The following is an 18,380-nucleotide window of genomic DNA, read 5'->3' on the forward strand; positions in this document are numbered from 1 at the left end:
CCAGATATTGTCTTAGAAAATGCCAAGTTGAACCCAAAACAAAGCCAATAAAGAAGGAATCTAAAATTCCTTGGCACCACCATGCAGTTTTGAGTCTTATTTAAAACAACTATTCCTTTTAATGACTGTTCAAGTTTATTTTCATAAAAATGTGTTTTACATAAGCCCCAAAGTTTCTCATACAATTAATTCCCTTCACAAAGAAACTGTTTGAAACCCAAAATGGTCATGCTGGTCTCTATGACCATGGAGTTTGTTTCTTTCAAGTTGCAATTGCCTTTTTAACACTGTAATTAAGCTTAGGGGGAAAAAAAAATCATAATGCAAACCAAATAAATCCTGCCCTTCATACAATTATGTATGGTATGTGGTGAGAAAAAAACGATCTAGGCTTTGTTCATCTTAAAATACACTTGGCAGCCACCTCACTTAATAAGCTCCTTTCTCTTTCTGAGAACGAGAAAGTCATGAAGTCCAAGTTGCAATGGAGGAAGGCAGGCACCTCAGGAAGGGACGTCCTGCAGCGGGGACCTGCACGCAGGGGCTTGGAACACTGCTCCGATCTGGCTTCTTTGTGATCAGGAGTTTGTCTTTAAGTCTGACTCTCTGGGTCTGGCTTTCCTTATCGTCTGCCTTTGGTAGAACCTAATTGTTACATGGTGAAACGAGGCCCAACAGAGAGGGCTCATGGGCCTTGGTGCTCCTGCAGAACCCAAGGGCCTCACCGAGCACCAGCCTGCCGCTCCGGTCCCCTGTTTCACCGCCCTTCCCACTCCCCAGCCACACAGGACTTAGCCTGAGATCCTGTCCCGCTGCAGCCCCGCAGCCCTCTCGCCCAGGGCTGCATTCCACAGCTGAGATCTTCCTCTGTGCCTATGCTGATCAGATCCCATTAGAGTAAGCCACCCCCTGGCTTCTTCTCCTCCTGTGTTCATGGGCCCCGGGGCACTGCTGGGAGGCCACAGAATAGGGCAAACCCTCCGACCTACCCACTTCCCCACCCTCGCTTCCACTGCCGATAATCAGAACTTCTACCCAGAACTATTCCAAAACTATCCAACATTCTCCGAGTTCTGCACCCTCCAGCCCAGAGAGCAATTGTTCTAAAATGCACATCCAATCAAGTCACACAACTTTCATCGGCACCACTGTTGCCCAAACTGTGACACCAACTTTCGAGGGTCTGGATTCCCACCCCTTCTTCAAAGTTGATTTTGCCAGCATCTTCGTTCTTAGACAGTATGTAAGACACACTGGACTGCTTACTGATCCCTGCAAGTATCCATCTTTGATTACCCGCCCCTGCGCTTCTGCTGAAGGCTATTCTCTCTACTTGGAAGGCCAAGGCACTATTTGTTTGTAGCCTGTGCTCTGTTCAAGGCTTAACTCAAATACCATCTCCTCCCCTTAACAGGAAAGTTTCTTCTTCCCCATATGAACCCCTTAAAACCCTCACCTCGTGCAGCTCACTTAGAGCTCTCACTTTGTTTCAACAGCGAGCAACAAACACCCCAGACCCCATCACACATGTCTGCTGTCTATGAGGATGTCTTAGCCGGCATCCAACCCAAACGCTCCTGGAGGGCTGAAGCCACATCCGATTCATCTTTCTGTTCCTCCTGCCTGGTAAAGTGGCTTGCGTTGAATAAGCGTTAAATATATATTTGTTGACAGAATAACTGAATGAAACACTTCCCCAGAGTTTTACTTTATAAAGAAGCAGCTTAGAGAAGGAAGGAAAGAAGTAAATTTGCCTAATTTGTTCTGGATTATGTTTGGCACTTTATCACATAGACATAGGTAGCAATCCTTTAAGTCTCAGATTAAACGTCACTTCCCATGTGAGGTGAGGCCGTCTGTTGTTGCCCTGATACTGGGTGAGGGCCTCTCCTGTGCACTGTCTCACACAGACACACACACACACACACACACCCTGTGAGTGGTGGTGCAGAGCAGAGGGCAGGGGAGGAACTCCGTCCCCACTCCTGGTGTTCTCCTCCTCCTGAGAGGTGCTTCCACCAGCCTTGGGCTCCTGGCCTCTCTCACTGCTCCTCGTTCACTTGTGCTGAGTTTACACTGATTTCTATAAAGGGGACCAAGGAGACAGTGCAGGGGAGCCTGGGCCTGGGGACCCCAGCCCTCCTCCTCCTCCTCCTCCACCTCCTCCTCCCCAGTTCCCTGCAGGAGGCACACCCCATGCCTGCTGCTCCTCTCACTGTGGATTTTTCTAGGGACGCCTTCACCCTGGCCCAGGCTGCCTTTGGTTGGTGGCCACACGGGAAGCTCTGAGATTCAGCGTCAAGCGGCCCGCATGCCTGAGGAGCAGAGCCGCGTTCTCCAGGGCAGCTTCCTCGTGGATTTCAGTGCCGTTTGATTTCCATCTGCCTTTACCTTTCGTCTTATTTCTCCGTTGGCCCAGAAATCGGGTGAAAAAGAGGAGAGGTTGTCTTTAGACCTTTGCCTTCTAACAATTACTTATTTAATCATCAGCGTTGCCCTCCGGTCGCTCAGCTCTGTGAGGACAGTCTCTCCACTCTTTGTCAGCCTGTCCCCTGTACCTGGTGCGTGTTGGATGCCAAACCCTGGTGCAGATTATTTTAAGTAATTAATTATTAATGCTATGGAGAAAAATTAGGAGGAGAAGGAAAGAGGGGAAGAAAAAAGGAAAGGAAGAAAGAGGAAAGGGAAGGGGATTTACAAGAAAGACTGGAAAGGAAGAGAGGAAAGAGGAAACAGGAGGGATGAAAGAAGAAAGAAGGAAGGGGAAGAGTGGGGAGTCGAGAAGGAAAATGGAAAGAGAGAAAAAATAAAGTGCCAAGGCCGCCCCCCCCTCCACAGCACAGCCAGAGCGCCTGCTGGGACTCAGAGCTTGACCTTGGCTAACCCCTGACCCCTCGCCTGACTCCTGCAGGCCTCAAGGGGGTTCAGGTCTCACTCCCCTCCCAAATTCATCTGAGAGCTGACCATGCACTTTCCCGCCTCTCTGCCCACAGCGCTGCGGGGAGGAGGGGCTTGGGTGGATAGCTGCGAAAGTGCCTCGCACGACTGGGAAAGCCTAACCGAGAGAGAGCCTCTCCAGGACCCCCCAACCCTGCAGAGGTCAGGCCCCACCCAGGAAGCGTAGAGAGGGGCCTCCTCTGATCAAACCAACGCCTTCGGCTCCCCCCGCCACCCCGGGCCGCCCCACTTTCTTCCCTCGTGCCCCCCTTGCTGTTCAGTTCTCATTATCCTTCTGCTAATCGAGCAGAGCTGGGCACTTGATCAAAACTATTGGCTCTGTAACTCACCCAGACACATCATGAGCTGAGACATTTACGACTGTCCTGGGATATACATCTCCGTGATAAGCCTCCCCCTCCGTGAGCTCTCTGGCTGCCCCTGGAGTCCAGACACATCTCATTGCAAAGGATGTTTGCAAAAAAGGAACCCAAGGCCCTGTTGCAGGGCTTCCTGCCGGCTCCCCACAGCCCTGCTCCCCACGGCGGGGGGGGCAAGGGGTGCAAGCGTTCCTCAGCACACAAGCAGGTAAATCAAGGTTAATTATTTTGTATTTCAATTCCCTGGGGCTATGTCAAGGTGGAGATTTTAAAAAGAAATTCAGCTTGATTGGTAAGAAACATATTGTCCTGTTTATACCCAAGTCACATCACCTACAAAATGGCCTTTCTGTGTTTACACATGCAAAGTACATTGACAATGATAATTAACACTGCTTGTTAATATTATTATTGTTGTTGTTATTTTTAAAACCATACGTTTTCCTCTCAGAGCTTCAGATGACTGGGCTGATCCCCTGTATTAGTCTGCTAGGGCTGCCTTAATGAAGTCCTGCAGACTGGGTGGCTTAAAGAACAGAAATTTATTTTCTCAGTCATGGAATCTGAACTTCTGAGACTAAGGTATCATTAAGTTTGGTTTCTTCTGAGGCTTCTCTCCTTGGCAGGCAGATGGTCATTTTCTCCTTGTGTCTTCTTATGTTTCACATCGTCTTCTCTTTGTACTGCACGTGTCAGTCTCTTCTTGCAAGGACACCAGTCACATTGGATTAGGGCCCATCCTAATGACCCCAGTTTTAACTTAACTGCCTCTTTAAATTCTCTGTCTCCAAGTATAGTCACGTTCTGAGGTACCAGGGGTTAGGACTTGAACACATGAATCTGGAGGGGAAACAATTCAAACCATAACACACCCTGTTGCAAATTCTCTCCTCAAGTCAGACCCGAGTAACTGGGAGAGAAAAATAAAGACCCAGCTTCAATCTCTCCCAAGGACATGGAAATTGCTCACCCACATCTCAGGAACACCCCAACCCCACAGCCACAGCCCTTTAGGGCAACTGAATTGGAACCAACCGTCCACCCAGATATGAGGCTGCCCAGTTCCAAGGCACTGAGAAGGGATAAGCGGTCACCACCAGAGGTGCTAGCTCAGCTGCCCGAGGGAGGTGAGGCCATGTGTTAAATCTTTATGCCCCCAAGAGGAAAAGTAAACCCTGGAGGAAATGGCTGCAGAACCTCAGCCTCGCTAGTGGACTTCCCAGAACCTCGGTCTCTTGATCTGTACACAAAGAAAAGAATCAGATGTACTTCATTGAACCGTATGAAGATTGAATGAGAATATCCGTGTTCCTTTTCACACAGTGCCTGGCACACAGCGAGTGCTCCAAACACACTGGCCAGAGGAGCAGTGGAAGCAGCAGTGGGAAGCCTGGGCCAGACTTTGTCGTCCCCCAGATCTGCTCCAGCTTCCCCACTTGCGTGGCCTTGGCCTTGCTCTTCCCTCCCCGTCCACTTCCCACAGCGCCTCCCGCCTCTTCTCCAGCTCCAGCCCTGCTTTCTTCCGGAGGGTTTTCTCTCTAGCACACAGAGCCTCTCCACCTCTGGGCTCCCGCAGCTCAGGCCAGCAGGGTTTTGTTCGGCCCTGAGCACAGTCCGAGTGCTCTTCTCAGCTCCTGGGGAGCCCGTCAGGCATGAAGACGCTACAGCTTCACCTCTCTGCATTCTCCTCAGGGCTGTGCCCTCAACACACCCAGCAATGTCAGCCCCCTGCACACATGACACCTCCCAGGGCACCTCTTACTACAGTGCACCTTGCTCTGCGAGCCTGACCAAAGCCTTCCTGGATGTCCTGTCCAGGAGGGGAGCTCTGCAGCCTCTGCGCTCCACAGCAACAAACACCTGACCCTGTAGCCCTCAGTAATCACCGTGCCATCCACCGGGGGCCTGCTGTGTGCCTGGCACCATGCCAGGGCTTCCCCCACGTTGGCTCCTCTCCTCACACCCTGAGACAACACGGTGACCCCAATTCTGCAAGTGAGGAACCCAAAGCTCCGGGTGAACGGACTTGCTCCGGACAAGCATTAGGAAAGTGGGGGATGACTCTCTAAGTCTGTCTGGCTCCAAAGACAGCCCTTAAGCTGCGACACCAGTGATTCTCAAATGACAAGGATGGAGACATAAATCGTGTGGGGTCACATAATGGAGTACTGCCCAGCACCAAAAAAGGATAAACCACTGCCACATACACCAATACGTAACATATACAAAGGAGCCAGACACAAAGCACGACTGTAGGGCTTACTTATATGAGGTTCAAGGAAGGGAGTAGTGGGGAGGGATAAACTGAGAGTTTGGGATTTGCAGATACTAACTGCTATATATAAAAGATGAACAACAAGTTTATACTGTATAGCACAGGGAACTATATTCAATATTTGTAATTGCCTACAATGAAAAAGAATATGAAAAGGAATATATGTGTGTGTGTGTGTGTGTGTATTTGTGTGTGTGTGTATAACTGAATCACTATGCTATACACCAGAAACTAACACAACTTTGTAAATCGACTATATTTCATTGAAAAAAATAAAAAGAACAAGCAAAACTAATCCATACTAATAGAAATTTAAAAAGTGGTGAGAAGTGGTGACTTCTGGGTGAGCAGGGTGGGGAGACTAACTTGGGAGGGACATGAGGGAGTTTCTTGGAGTGTTGGAAACACTCCACGTATATCTGGGTGGTATTCATACCAATGCATATGTATGTAAAAATTCATACACTATGCTATATATGCATGTTATACCTCAATAAAATTTTTTTTGAAAAACATCTCAGGGAGGACATGTGTAGTTTTTAAAATATATTCAATATTATAATTTCATATTTGGAAACCAAAAAAAAAAAACCTACTCTATTGCTTTTGAAACACAAACTTTAAAAGAATTTTCAAGATTTATATGTTTCTCCACAGGAGACATATGTTTAAAAGGCTGAGACACACTGTACTACACTGTTCACATTCTGCCTCAGTTCCCTGCATGCCTCCGGCTCCTCCACTAGACTCAGGGCGTCCCAGAGGGAAGGCACCATCTTGGTACGTGGAAAAGAAACAGTGCAGGGTCTGCTGGGGCACCCAGGATGGGGTGAGTAACAGACTGTCTCTCAAGTGACCAGAATGGGTGCCCAAAACTGACTGGCTAGCCAGCCCTGTCCTCCAGAACCCACAATTGTTGAAGCATCCAAGAATTCGGTCCCAGACTGCTTCCCCCTGTCCCATCCGTCATTCAGCCACATTTCGCAATTCAGGAAAAAAGAGAAGAAAACAAGTACTGTGGATAGCCTTGCCCTCAACCAAGGGGTGGCTGCTCAGCAGGCCTGGCAGGGCACCAAGCTGCTAAGGGTCTGACTCCACCCCACTAATCATATAAAATTTCCCCAGCCAATGCCTCTGCCCCCTGTGGGCAGTTTGCTCTGCATGCAGACGCCAGGCACAGAGGAGCTGCTGGAAGTTGCTCTTGGAGGCAATGGCCTTTGCTGTTCTTAGAACAAAGCCTTTAATTTGTGTGGCAAGAAGCTTAGTGTATTTCACGCTGCCATTCTCATCATGAACTCCCAGGGGAGGAGGGTCACCATGAACCATCCTGTATCGCACACTGGGCACATCAGGCCCCTAGCACGGGTCCTAGAATGTGGTGGGCACACACAGGTGAATCCACTCGCCCCCTCCCCGGGAGTTCTTCATGAGAAGGATAGCATTCAGGAGTGTTGGTGTTATCAGCCAACCAAGGCACTAACTTTTCTCAAGGACCCAGACAGTACAGATCCTTGCCTTCCTAGCAAAGATACCTCCTTATCTCTGTCAGGTGCTGGCACAATCTTGGGCTTCCGCTCACTGCTTTGTGTCTCTCCTTTAGAAACTGACTGTAGGCTCATGAATATCCAGACTCTTGGTCTTTCTTCACTGGGACCAGCTGGACAGATTAAGTGGCTGATCCTCTCTGAATATCACAGGAGGAGCCAAATACAGGCAAGGGAACAAGCAGTGGGAAGAAAGGGAGATGAAAGACGAGGGTCCTGTCTGGAGAGGCTCTGAGACTGTCAGAGTGGAACATCACCTGGAGATCTTCTAATCCATTCTTTTTCCTCCTGTGTCTGCAGATGCTCCAGAGAAGGGGAGTGGCCAAATTCATCCTCCCAGAAATCTCCAGGTGGAATGGGTCTGAGGCTGGGTCAATTCTTCCTGCCAGGCCGAGACTTCTTAGTAACCAAAGTCAAGAGCTCCTCTCTCTTGCAATGTTCTCCCAATTAGGTATCTCACTATTTCTCTGCTACCCAAGTCTGCAGAGTAAGTCCTGCGGCCCCTCCGCATAAGAGGACTGAGCAGGAGCCCAGGATGAGGCCCACTCCCACCCGAGGGGTCACGGACACTCTACAGCAGTTGCCCCCTCTGCTGTGAGACCTACAGGGCACCCAGATAGCAGAGACAGTTCTCATAACTCTTGACAACAATTTTTATATTGATGTAGATAAAAATCCCTTTCACATTCATCCATGACCATTGGAGGGTAACGCTAATGCATGAGGTACACTGAGGGTCACAGAGGTGAATTGGACATGTTTCCTGCCCTCAGAAGTTCTTAGTCTGGTAGAAGGAAACTTGTATTCAATAAAGGAATACAAGGCAGGCCATGAGAACTATCCCCAGGAAGGGTCCACGGCTCTGTGGGGCCGCAGAGGAAGGAGATTCCTTCTAGTTGGAGAAATCAAGAAAAAGGAACCACAGAAGAGAAGAAATTGTGTTGGACCTTGAAAGAGAGATGTCTGGATAGATGGGAAAATGAGAGGGAACTAGCCTGCCAGGGAGAGAGCACTCAGGACCAGAAACAGGGAGATGAGAGGATGCAGGGCATGCTCAGAAAATAGCAAGCAGACTAATTTCACTAGACAGGGTATGTGAGGAGGAGACGTGAGAGATAAGACCATGCAAGAAACGGTCTAATTTAAGAAGAGTCTAAATCTCAGAGGTTTCTGAATGTCATTTTGGAAGCTTAGACATTTTTCATTAGGCAACAAGAAGCTATTGAAGATCATGATCAGAGCCAGGGTCCAAGTGGAAGGACTGGAAGTGGTATGAGTGAACTTTGCCTTTGGGAGAAAGATACGGAAGCTGAAGAATCCAAGGCAGAAAATACAGAATCCCCACCTAGGAGGAAAAGAAGTTCTGCTTGGTGCCTAGGTCTCTAGTCTCCATCCCCCAGTGTTCCCTTCCCTATTTATATTCTCAGATTCCCCACTCTTCTGGGTCTTTCTTCACAGATCACAAATTGTTAAGCTTATCTCTTATATTAAGAAAATCTATATAAACTCCCCCCTCCCACCCTTTTATTTAAAAGGAAGCCTTCTAAAATGGATGATTTTGTGCACACACCACTTTTAGAACCACACGGTACTCACAAGATGATCTATTAGAGAGTAGGAATTAAATGTTAGAATCTTAACTTTTACTTATTTGATCTAAAAGTATATAAGTAAAATTATGTTTTACTAATTCAGCAGAACTCTGCCATAATCCAATAAGTAGAGTCCTAATCTCAGTAAGTTTGAAAAGTTGAAAAACTTTTTCAATCATGTAAAATTCAGGGTGATGTTCTTGGAACGTTGATGAAAAACAGCATTTGGGGGTCAGTTTGTACTATCATGAGACAATGCCAGTTGAAAAGTTCACATTACCTGCGAAGAGTATCAGCAAACATCTTAGCAGCCCCAACAGAAGACTGAAGACAAAAGAATATTATTTTCAAAGACCTTAAAAAAAATTAATGATCTACTTAGAATTCCATACTCTGCTAAGTTATCACTGAAGAATAAGAGTAAAGATTGAAAGAACATACCACTAATAGACTTTTGCTGAAAGAATAATTTTCTTCTTCCAAATACAAAGGATGAAAATTAAGAAAATGGAAACAGAAGCCAGAGGAGCAAGATGTAAAAAGAAATGAGTAAGCATGTTTATAAACCTAAACAATAACCATATAAATGATAAAAATCAGGATTAATTTGGGGACCATAAAAATCAAGATGGAACTACAAACATTGGACAAAAGAAACAATATAAAGAATATGAAAACGAATATATGCATGTCCATGTATGATTGAAGCATTATGTTGTACACTGGAAATTGATACAACATTATAAACTAACTATACTTCAATAAATATATATATATATATACAAAAGAATAATAATAAAAAATAAAATAAAATAAAAAATGAGAAAAGGATATGTAACTTTCAAATATGTAGAAGGGCTAAGGAAGAATAAAGAAAATGCTTTCCATCCACAGAACTTAGGAAGGGAGAGGAGAAATCATAGCAAAAGGAAAAAAAAAAGAATAAATCCAAATAATCAGTCATCACAAGAAATTGAATGAATTGAGCTCAGCCATTAAAACCCAGATTGTAAGACTGGATAGAAAAACTAAATCTAGTTACATGTTGTTTACAAGAAGCATGCTTCAAACAAAAGACAGCTACTGCATGTAAAAAGATGGAGAAAAGATGTACCAGACAACCACCAACCAAAAGAAGCCTGATAAAATTAAGTTTCAAGGGAAAAGCATTATTACAGACAAAGATGTTCACTACCCATTAACAAAACAAAACAAAAAAAGATTTCTCAGGAAGATATCTCAATACTAACACTGGTCACATCTAAAAACACAATTGCAAAATATGTAAAGCAAAGACTGACAGAATTGCCATATAGTCATACATGAAATTATAGTGAAATTGACAAGCCAGCAATCACAATAGGAAAATTTAGCACCCCTCAATAATTTTAGCAGTCTCCCAATAATTAATGCATTAAGGAGAACATAAACTAGCAAAGGCATAGAAGATTCGAATAACATAATTAAAAACTTGATCTAATGAGCATCTATAGAGAGACCTCACTATACTTCCTCACTTCCCATCCACTTTTCAACCAACTGCCTCCACTCCCAGCCCTTCTCTGAAACAGTGGCCCCCAAGAGTAATCGACGACCTCCCAGCTACCAAATCTTTATGCTTCTGCTTTTAAAACTGTTGGTTACACTCTCCTTGAAACTTTCTGATAACTATCCTTCCATGATGCTAGTTTCCCATTTCTCTTTCTGCTCATTCACTGTTTCTTTTACATGTTTGACTTCATCTGCTGGTTTTCCCAAGTTTCTGTCCTCTTCTCTTGTCATCCCCTTCCAACAACCTCCCTGACAACCTTATTTTGCATCATGGGTTTATGTCAGAAATGCAAGTTTAGAAGGCAAGGGTTTAGTGCAGGAGCCAGCATGGATGTGGGTACAGCCTGCAGGCTTCCTTGGTGAGCAGCCTGGTGGATGCCATGGTTTTACGGTGGATGGAAGCTGGGAGACCTGGAAGGGTGACAGTCTCCCTCTAAATTCAGAGCAGGGACCACGTGTGTCCTATTCACCTCTACACCTCGCCTATAATAGACACTTGATAAAAGTTTATTACTTGAATGGGCACACAATGAACTTTGCATGTTCTCTAGAGAGCTCCAGAAATATAGTCTGTTGAGGGATGGAAAGTTATCATCAATCTCTGAGCTTCCTCAAGGACTCTGACTCAGGCCAGGAGCTCTAGCCCAAACAATAGCCAAGATCATGGTCAAACTCCAGGGAGGCCGCTTCTTGGATGCTACACGCACTGCTTTGTAAAACCCAGAGGGCTGTCTTAAATCATAAGACACCATATCCCTGCTCATTTCTTCCTGTCCCTCTTTTTTCCCCTCCCTGGTACAGACTATCCCTCCCTCCACCACCCATGCAGCTGTGAAGATGCCAGCAGTCCCTGAGACAGAGAGAGAGACAGGCCAGGGGCACCCTTTGCATTGATGACTCTGGACCAGGGGAAGAGACGTCTGGCAAAGCAAAGTGACCATTTTCACAGACTTTTCATAAGCACATAAGCCAAACCCCAAGCTGCTGAAAAATTGGTCTCCTGTCCTTTCACATTCTTGCGGCAATAGAAGTTCATTTTCTCATCATATGCTGTAAATTACAGGCTGAAAAGGTGGGTCGCGTCTGACTTCAGCCTATAAATAGCTGATCTTCCTTTGCTTCCTCGAAGGGGCCGTTCTCAACCGTGGCTTAGCTCAATGCATCCCCGGCAGAAGGACAAAAACGCCGAAACCAGAAATCAAATCTCCCTCCAGTGAGCCCAGGGGCAGAAACTGGGGTTCTTTCTGCCTCAGAATCAGAGAGGCCCCTGCCAGTGCACATATTTCTCTGTGAGGCAACATCTAGGTAAATCCACTCCCAGTCTCTCTTCATCTCTCTGACGCACCCCTTCTGCAAATAGCTCCCAGCACTGCCCCAGCATCTTGTAAAATAAAAATCAAAGCTGAGCAAATAATTTAAGACTCATGTTTAAACCTTTCCCAGGTTCCCGAATTCACTGCCTCTTAAAGTGAGAGTGCCTTTGCCACAGGCTCCTGAGGCCGTTCGGGATGATAGCACACCCCCACCCCACGCCCACCAAAGAAGTATTTTTTTGTTCAGCGTTTAAGGAGCTCCTCACAGGGCACAGGCAAGGGCAGTTTTTAATCAGTCATCAACATTATCTGTCACCAGCTGAACACCTGACATGAAACAGATGCAGGTGAAAGAGAAACATGAGTTTTGTCCTCGAGGAGCACACAGTCAAATGGAAGAGGCACACCACGCTCTGTGAAACAACAGGGGGCAGGAGAAAACTGGGATTAGGCATTCAGTCTAGTGAACCAGACGGAAAACACTCTAGGAGAGCAAGGACAACGGTCTATGGGGATGGAAGGCTTCCTGGTGGAGGCAGAGGACTGAACTGGAGGCTCTGAGACACAAAGATTAAGGGGAGAATCTAAAGCCAGGAGAACAGTGCAAGCCAAGGTAAGAAAGTCAGATAAAAATTACGTTAGGGAAGATGTGACCTGCATGTGTCACAGTCAGAAAAATGCATGGTCTGTGTTAGGACTGAATTGTATTCCCCACCCCTAAAATTCGTATGTTGAAGTTCTAATCACTAGGACCTCAGAATGTGACTGCGTTGGAAATAAGACCTTTGAAGAGGTGATGAGGGTAAAATGAAGTCATATGAGTGGGCCATCAACCAATAGCACTGATGCCTTGCTAAGAAGAGGAGATCAGGACACAGAGGCACAGGGGGAAGACCATGTGAGGGCTCAGAGAGGGGCAGCCATCTGCAAGCCAAGACGGGAGGCCTTAGAAGAAACCAGCCCTGCCCAGCCCTTGATTTTGGACTTCCAGGCTCCAGAACTGTGAGAAAATAAACTTCTGCCATTTAAGCCCCCCATCTGTGGCACTAAAAGTTTGTTAGACGGCCCTAGCAAACCAATACAGTCAGGTTCTCTTGGAAAGAGCTCTCTGGAAGCAGCTGGAAGCTGTCCCAAGAGTCCAGGCACAAGGCCATCTCAGCCTGATCCAAGGCAGAGGCTGGGAGAATGGATGGAAGGAATTAGAAGGGAATACAGACCAGCCTTGGCCACTGGTTGCATGCATGGATGAAGGATGTCTTTAAAATCTGAGGAAGAAGGACTACAGGCAAGCAGACTGCCATTTCAGTTCCCACGGTGACCTTCTCCACACAAACCCGGTGCCCTCTCCCTGCCCTTCCCCAACCCTGGTGTCTGAGTGGCACCTTTAGGGTGCAGGATGCTGATGAGCTTAAACTCCAACACCCAGTGCTTCATGCTGACTTGAGCTTGGAGCATCGTGGTAGGAAAGAACCATAAATCCTAACTTGCACCAGCTCCAGCACCCTCCTGACCAGCTCGTAGTTGGAGCCAGGTGGGCCGTCAGGGAAGAAATCCCTCCTGGGGCTGCCAATCATTAAGAGACTCTAGCAAGCAAAGTGTCTGTCTCATCACTCAGTCCCTGGGGATTCCAGACTCTTCTGAGAATCTCAGCTGCCATCACTGACAACCTCAAACCCCAGACACCACAGCTCGTGCTGGAAGAGGGGAATCAGGACCTGTGTACTGCGAGTTCTCAGGGACATCCTGACCTCAAGGCACCTAATGAGATTAGGTGAAGGATGGCACGTGCTCCCTCTGCACAGGCACTGAGGGCTGTTTGTACATCGACATATCTAATTATTCAGATGCGTGATGTGTAAATTGGACCCCCAATGCAGAACCCCTATGCACCCCCCAGAAGAGCTACAATGAAAATCACAAGTGTTGACATGGACATGGGGCAGCTGAAGATCCCCGTCACTGCGAGTTGTACAACCACTGTGGGAAACTGTTCAGGAGGATCTACCGACAGGGAACATGCATACACGTCATAGCCAAGCCATTCCACTCCTAGGTGCAGGAACGTGTCCGTATGTGCCCCAAAGATGTGTACAGTCGCAGCACGACCGTCCCAGAACCTCCCAAATTAAACGGGAATGAGTAAGTGCAAGGACACACAGCAGTGTGGAGGAGTCTCACAAACATGCCAGGAGAAGGAAACGGCACAGAAGACCACATACTGCACGATCCCATCAATGCCAAGGTCACAAACGGGCACAGCCAACCAACCTAAGGAGTTAGAAGTCAGGTTGGTGGTTATCCTTGGGGTGGGGACTGGTGTATCCTCTCCTGCTGTGCGGAAGCACGAGGGAGGTTTCTGAGGTAGGAGTGACAATCAGTTTCTTGAACTTAGTGCTGGTTTTATGGGTGTGTTCGCTCTGTGAAAAATTCAATCTGCCAAACAGTTATATGTGTGCCATTTTCTGTATGTATGTTATGTTCAATTAAAAGTTTTTTTTAAAAAATTAAAGCCCCATATGGTAGGAAAATGACTCTTTGCGTTGAGGAAAACAAGGCACAGAGGACTTAAGTAACTCTCCCAGGGACAGATGGCCAGCACGAGTCAGAGCCAGGACTTGAAGCCAAGTCGTCTGGCTCTAGAGTCTAGACAATCCACCACTCCTCCGTGCCTCCCCTTAGGAGAAGAGCGGGTCTTAGCACGTGTCCTGAATTGACTGTCTTGTGTAAACCCTGTAGAACCCTAAACATGGTGCTTGGTACTTGACAGGTGTCCAGTATATGTCATGTGGATATAAATAAGTGGAAACCACTTCCAGCTCGTAACATGATTTCCACAAGCCACAGCATGACCTCTCCATAAGAGCCAGACAATAAGGACAGATGACTAAAGTTAACTTCATACCATGGACAACAGAAATGATCCTTTAGACCCAGAAGCCATTTCTCACCCACTCCCTTCTCATCCTTTGTAAAGACCTCACAGAATGGACTAGTCCAGGCTTGGATTTCCTCTGGGTTGTACATCAACTGTTTTGGCAACAACTGATGATGGGTTCTCCTTCCAGGCACCTTGGAAAACCTATTGGATCCTTGCATCTAGAGAGATGTCACAAGGCTTCGGGTGCCAACTCACAGGTCAGGAGGCTGTGTGAAGGATTTAGAACACAGAATATGAGATGTAAAACCAGTGGAGATCAAGTCGGACAAACTTTTCTCTAGAGAAGGGCTGCTGCCTGACCGCAGTCCATTCACTCATGCGTGCATTCACTCAACAAGCAAACTTTTCTGCCCAAAGGCCCCCCACCCACCCCTACTCCTCTACCCCCACCTGCTCCAGGCCTCACACTTGCTCATTCCGTAGGAATCAAGGGAAACCAGGATACGAGGGCACCTTTGTGCAGACAGCTGAGGTTCCAGCCTCAACGCACTGTTCGTCAGAGGGTGCTGGAGCCCCAGACCTTCCTGCTGGCCGCCATCCTGCTTACTTCACATCTCCACGCAGAGCCTGCCACGGCGCCTCCCACTTGGCTCCCATGCTTCCTCCTCTTCCGTGACTAATGTGATTTTTGCAGTGTTGGACTTGGATTTCAACTGAGAGGCTGATGTTGACCACCACAGGGCTCCAAGAACCCGTCTCTGCCTCCAACTCATTGCCCCCTCGCCCCCTCCTAGAAGCCAAGCCCTTGCTCTTTGGGTTCCCAAGGCCTGGGGCTGGCCTTTCAGAAGCTTCCCCATGCCCTGGCAAGGCTGCACACGTGGACACAGTCCTGACAAACGCAGAACATCTGGGCAGCCTGTCTCCCCACACCTGCTATCCCAGGGGAGAAAAAATCGTGCCTGTCAGAACTGTCAAAAGTACATCAAAACAGCTATATACATTGTGATCTCTAAGTCACAGTTCCATTTGTTCCATGACAGTGTAAAAATAACGAAATTTCCATCAAGATGGAAAATAAAAACAAGAAATCACTTCAATGGTATTTGAAAACAATGTCTAAACAGAAGTCCCTTTTTTCCTCCCTGGCAGTCTCTCCGTGGTAGCCTCTGTCAGTTACATCTCTCCCTTCGCATCCTCCCTCTCAACACGGCCCTTCCTTCTTGTCTCATATTCTCCTTTCTCTCCTACCTGGGCCTCTTCCCCACCCCTGGCTCAGACGGAGAGCAAGAGATCACAACCACCTGGATCTGAGGACAGGTCTGGACAGTGCCCCAGGGTGGCTCCCAGCTCAGCGCGAATTCACAAGACACCAACCCAGGAAGCAACCTAGGCCCTCCAACCACAGGATTTACGTATTTAAGTTGGCCTGAATGAAGACTAGGGGTGGGGGTGCTCATCTAGAAGGCTCCAGGAGAAAATTCCCCAGGGCTAGTGACTCCATTCTCAGTGCTGTTACAGCACGGATCATCTCGGGTTGCCTGTTCTCCAATTAAGCCTCAAAATACGCGAAGGCGAGAGACCACGATCCTTTGCCTCCCCACCCCCAGCCCCAGCCCAATTTCTGCCCCAGAGGAGGGAGCTGAAGAAATATTTATGGAATGACTAAACAAATGAAAAAAGGCTCGCACGAATGCATGAATAAATGAATGTCTAGATCACAGGGAAAAAGTGATTATAATATTTATTTTTACCTAATGCTTGTTTATATCAAAATAACATGCACCTAGTCTAAATAAAAGTCACATAGAGCTAACACTTAAAAGGGAGGCGGAAACCTCCTTCCGTCTCTCCCCTCATCCACCAGTCCTGATCTCAAGCGACAACAGCTCTGGTATCTTCTGCCTCTTTGTTCTGATAAGTACCTTCACATGTCTTGATTTACCACTTTGTTAGAGCGCAGGAAAAAGACGCCATGTGGTGTTTACAGCAAACTCTGACAGAGGAATCCCAGCCTGGTGCCCTGGAGTTCTGGAGGAAAGGCCATGCCCTCTGTAACAGAGAACTACACACCGCTCAAAAAGGAGCTTCCGGCAGAATCCTGGGCCCTAGCAGAAATAAAGAATCTAATCCTGGGGCATCAAGAAGACCATGTGGGCAGAATTACCCACCATAGACTAGTTCCATCAGATCCATCAAGTCATAAGAGAGCCCAGCAATAATCCTTATTAAGATCAAGGCTCTGCATTTGGGGCAGGGCACAAACAGAGCCATAGGGCACTAGTAAGCTGCAGGAGCAGATAGCTCAAACTCCTGCTGTCCACTCTTATTGACCGGCACCTCTCTATCAACCCACATCTGTGGCGGCAGGAGGGATTCCTTAGGACTGCTGATGGAGGCAGAAAAAAAGCTGAGCCCTGTTTAGCGATGGGTAGCTTACTGTGTGGGTGACAACCAAACACGGACTGCAGCTGCACTACAGCCTCACTCAGCCATCCTCACCCAGAACCCACCTCTCCCTGGCTCCACAAATGTTGGATGATGGAAAATGTGTACAAATATTTTTTTACTTATGGTAGAACACATAAAACATAAAAGTTACAATTTTGACCATTTTGAAGTATAGAGTTCAATGACATTAAGTACATTGACATTGCTGTGAAACCATCACCATCTATATCCAGAACATTCTTCATCTTGTCAAACTGAAACTTGGTACCCAATTAACACTAACTCCCTACTTCCCCCTCCCCTGGTCCCTGGCAGCCACCATTCTACTCTCTGTCTCTATTAATCTGACAACTCTAGGTACCTTGTATTAGTGGAATCATACAGTATTTTTCCTTTTGTGACTGGCTAATTTCACTTAGTATAATGTCTTCGTCAAGATTCATCAGTGGTGTACCATGTGTCAGACTATCCTTTTTTAAGGCTGAATAATGTTCCAATATATGTATGTGCTACATTTTGTTTATCAATTCATCTTCAAAGGATGCTTCGGTTTCTTCCACCTTTCAGCTATTGTGAATAACACTGTCATTACATGGGTGTATAAATATCTGTGAAAGTCTCTGTTTTCAAGTCTTTTAGGTATATACCCAGATGTAGAATTGCCGGATCATATGGTAATTCTACTTTTACTTTTATGAGGAACTTCCATACCATTTTCCAGAGTGGCTACACCATTTTTAGCACCGGCAGTGCATAAGGGTACCAATTTCTCCACATCGTCACCAACACTGTTTTTATTTTTATAATAGCTACCCTAATGTGTTTGACATGATACCTCACTGTGGTTTTGATTTGCAATTCCCTAATGATTAGCCATGTGGAGCATCTTTTCATGTGTTTATTGGCCAAATATCCTTTTAGTTACCAGAAAGACTCAAGTTCACCAAATAATGACCAAATAGCCCCATTTCCATTTCAGAGTGCTCTGTGCAGGCAGCCACAATGCATTCACCTTGGAAAATAAACAAGGATGTATTTTATTAACCATTAATTCATATTATCAAGAGGAAAAGATTTTTCATCCTCAATCCTAGGAGGCCTTGATTGGTGAAGGCTGATTTAATAGTGCAATTAGATGAGAAAACTTAAGCTCAGCAAAGATGGCCTGACACTTTTCCTGAACCTTCTAAAAACTAAAATGGAGTACTGATTTACCCAAAGGAGGCAAAAAATCTTAACCCTACATATGCTGCAGACAAAACATGCCCAGCAAACCATTAGAACCTATCTCTACATTCTTATGGTCTTGAGACTGCCGCTTTGCAGGCTCAAAATGATGTCAGTGTGAAGACCAATTTCTCATAAGGGGAAATAAATATAAATGGGGTCAGAAGAGAGGCATGAGCAAGGGTTTATATGCAATAGACTCTTCAGTCTCCTCTCCACTCCAGGCAAAAGCAGC

General features: G+C 46.6%; 1 protein-coding gene across 4 annotated transcripts in view; it reads right to left on the minus strand.

The window, feature by feature from the left end:
• LOC106730690 overlaps positions 1–18,380 on the minus strand; it is a 494,581-nt gene that overhangs the window by 407,033 nt on the left and 69,168 nt on the right. The window contains exon 1 of one of the 4 annotated variants that reach the window (XM_032497116.1): positions 3,288–3,355. The exons of the other annotated variants lie outside the window; for them this stretch is intronic. Coding sequence (XP_032353007.1) covers positions 3,288–3,312 — 25 coding nt within the window. The 5' untranslated portion in view covers positions 3,313–3,355. Of the gene's footprint in view, positions 1–3,287; positions 3,356–18,380 lie in introns of those variants that run through there. 4 annotated transcript variants of the gene reach the window in all.

Source organism: Camelus ferus, chromosome 15, assembly GCF_009834535.1.
Source record: "Camelus ferus isolate YT-003-E chromosome 15, BCGSAC_Cfer_1.0, whole genome shotgun sequence".
Classification (NCBI taxonomy): domain Eukaryota; kingdom Metazoa; phylum Chordata; class Mammalia; order Artiodactyla; family Camelidae; genus Camelus; species Camelus ferus.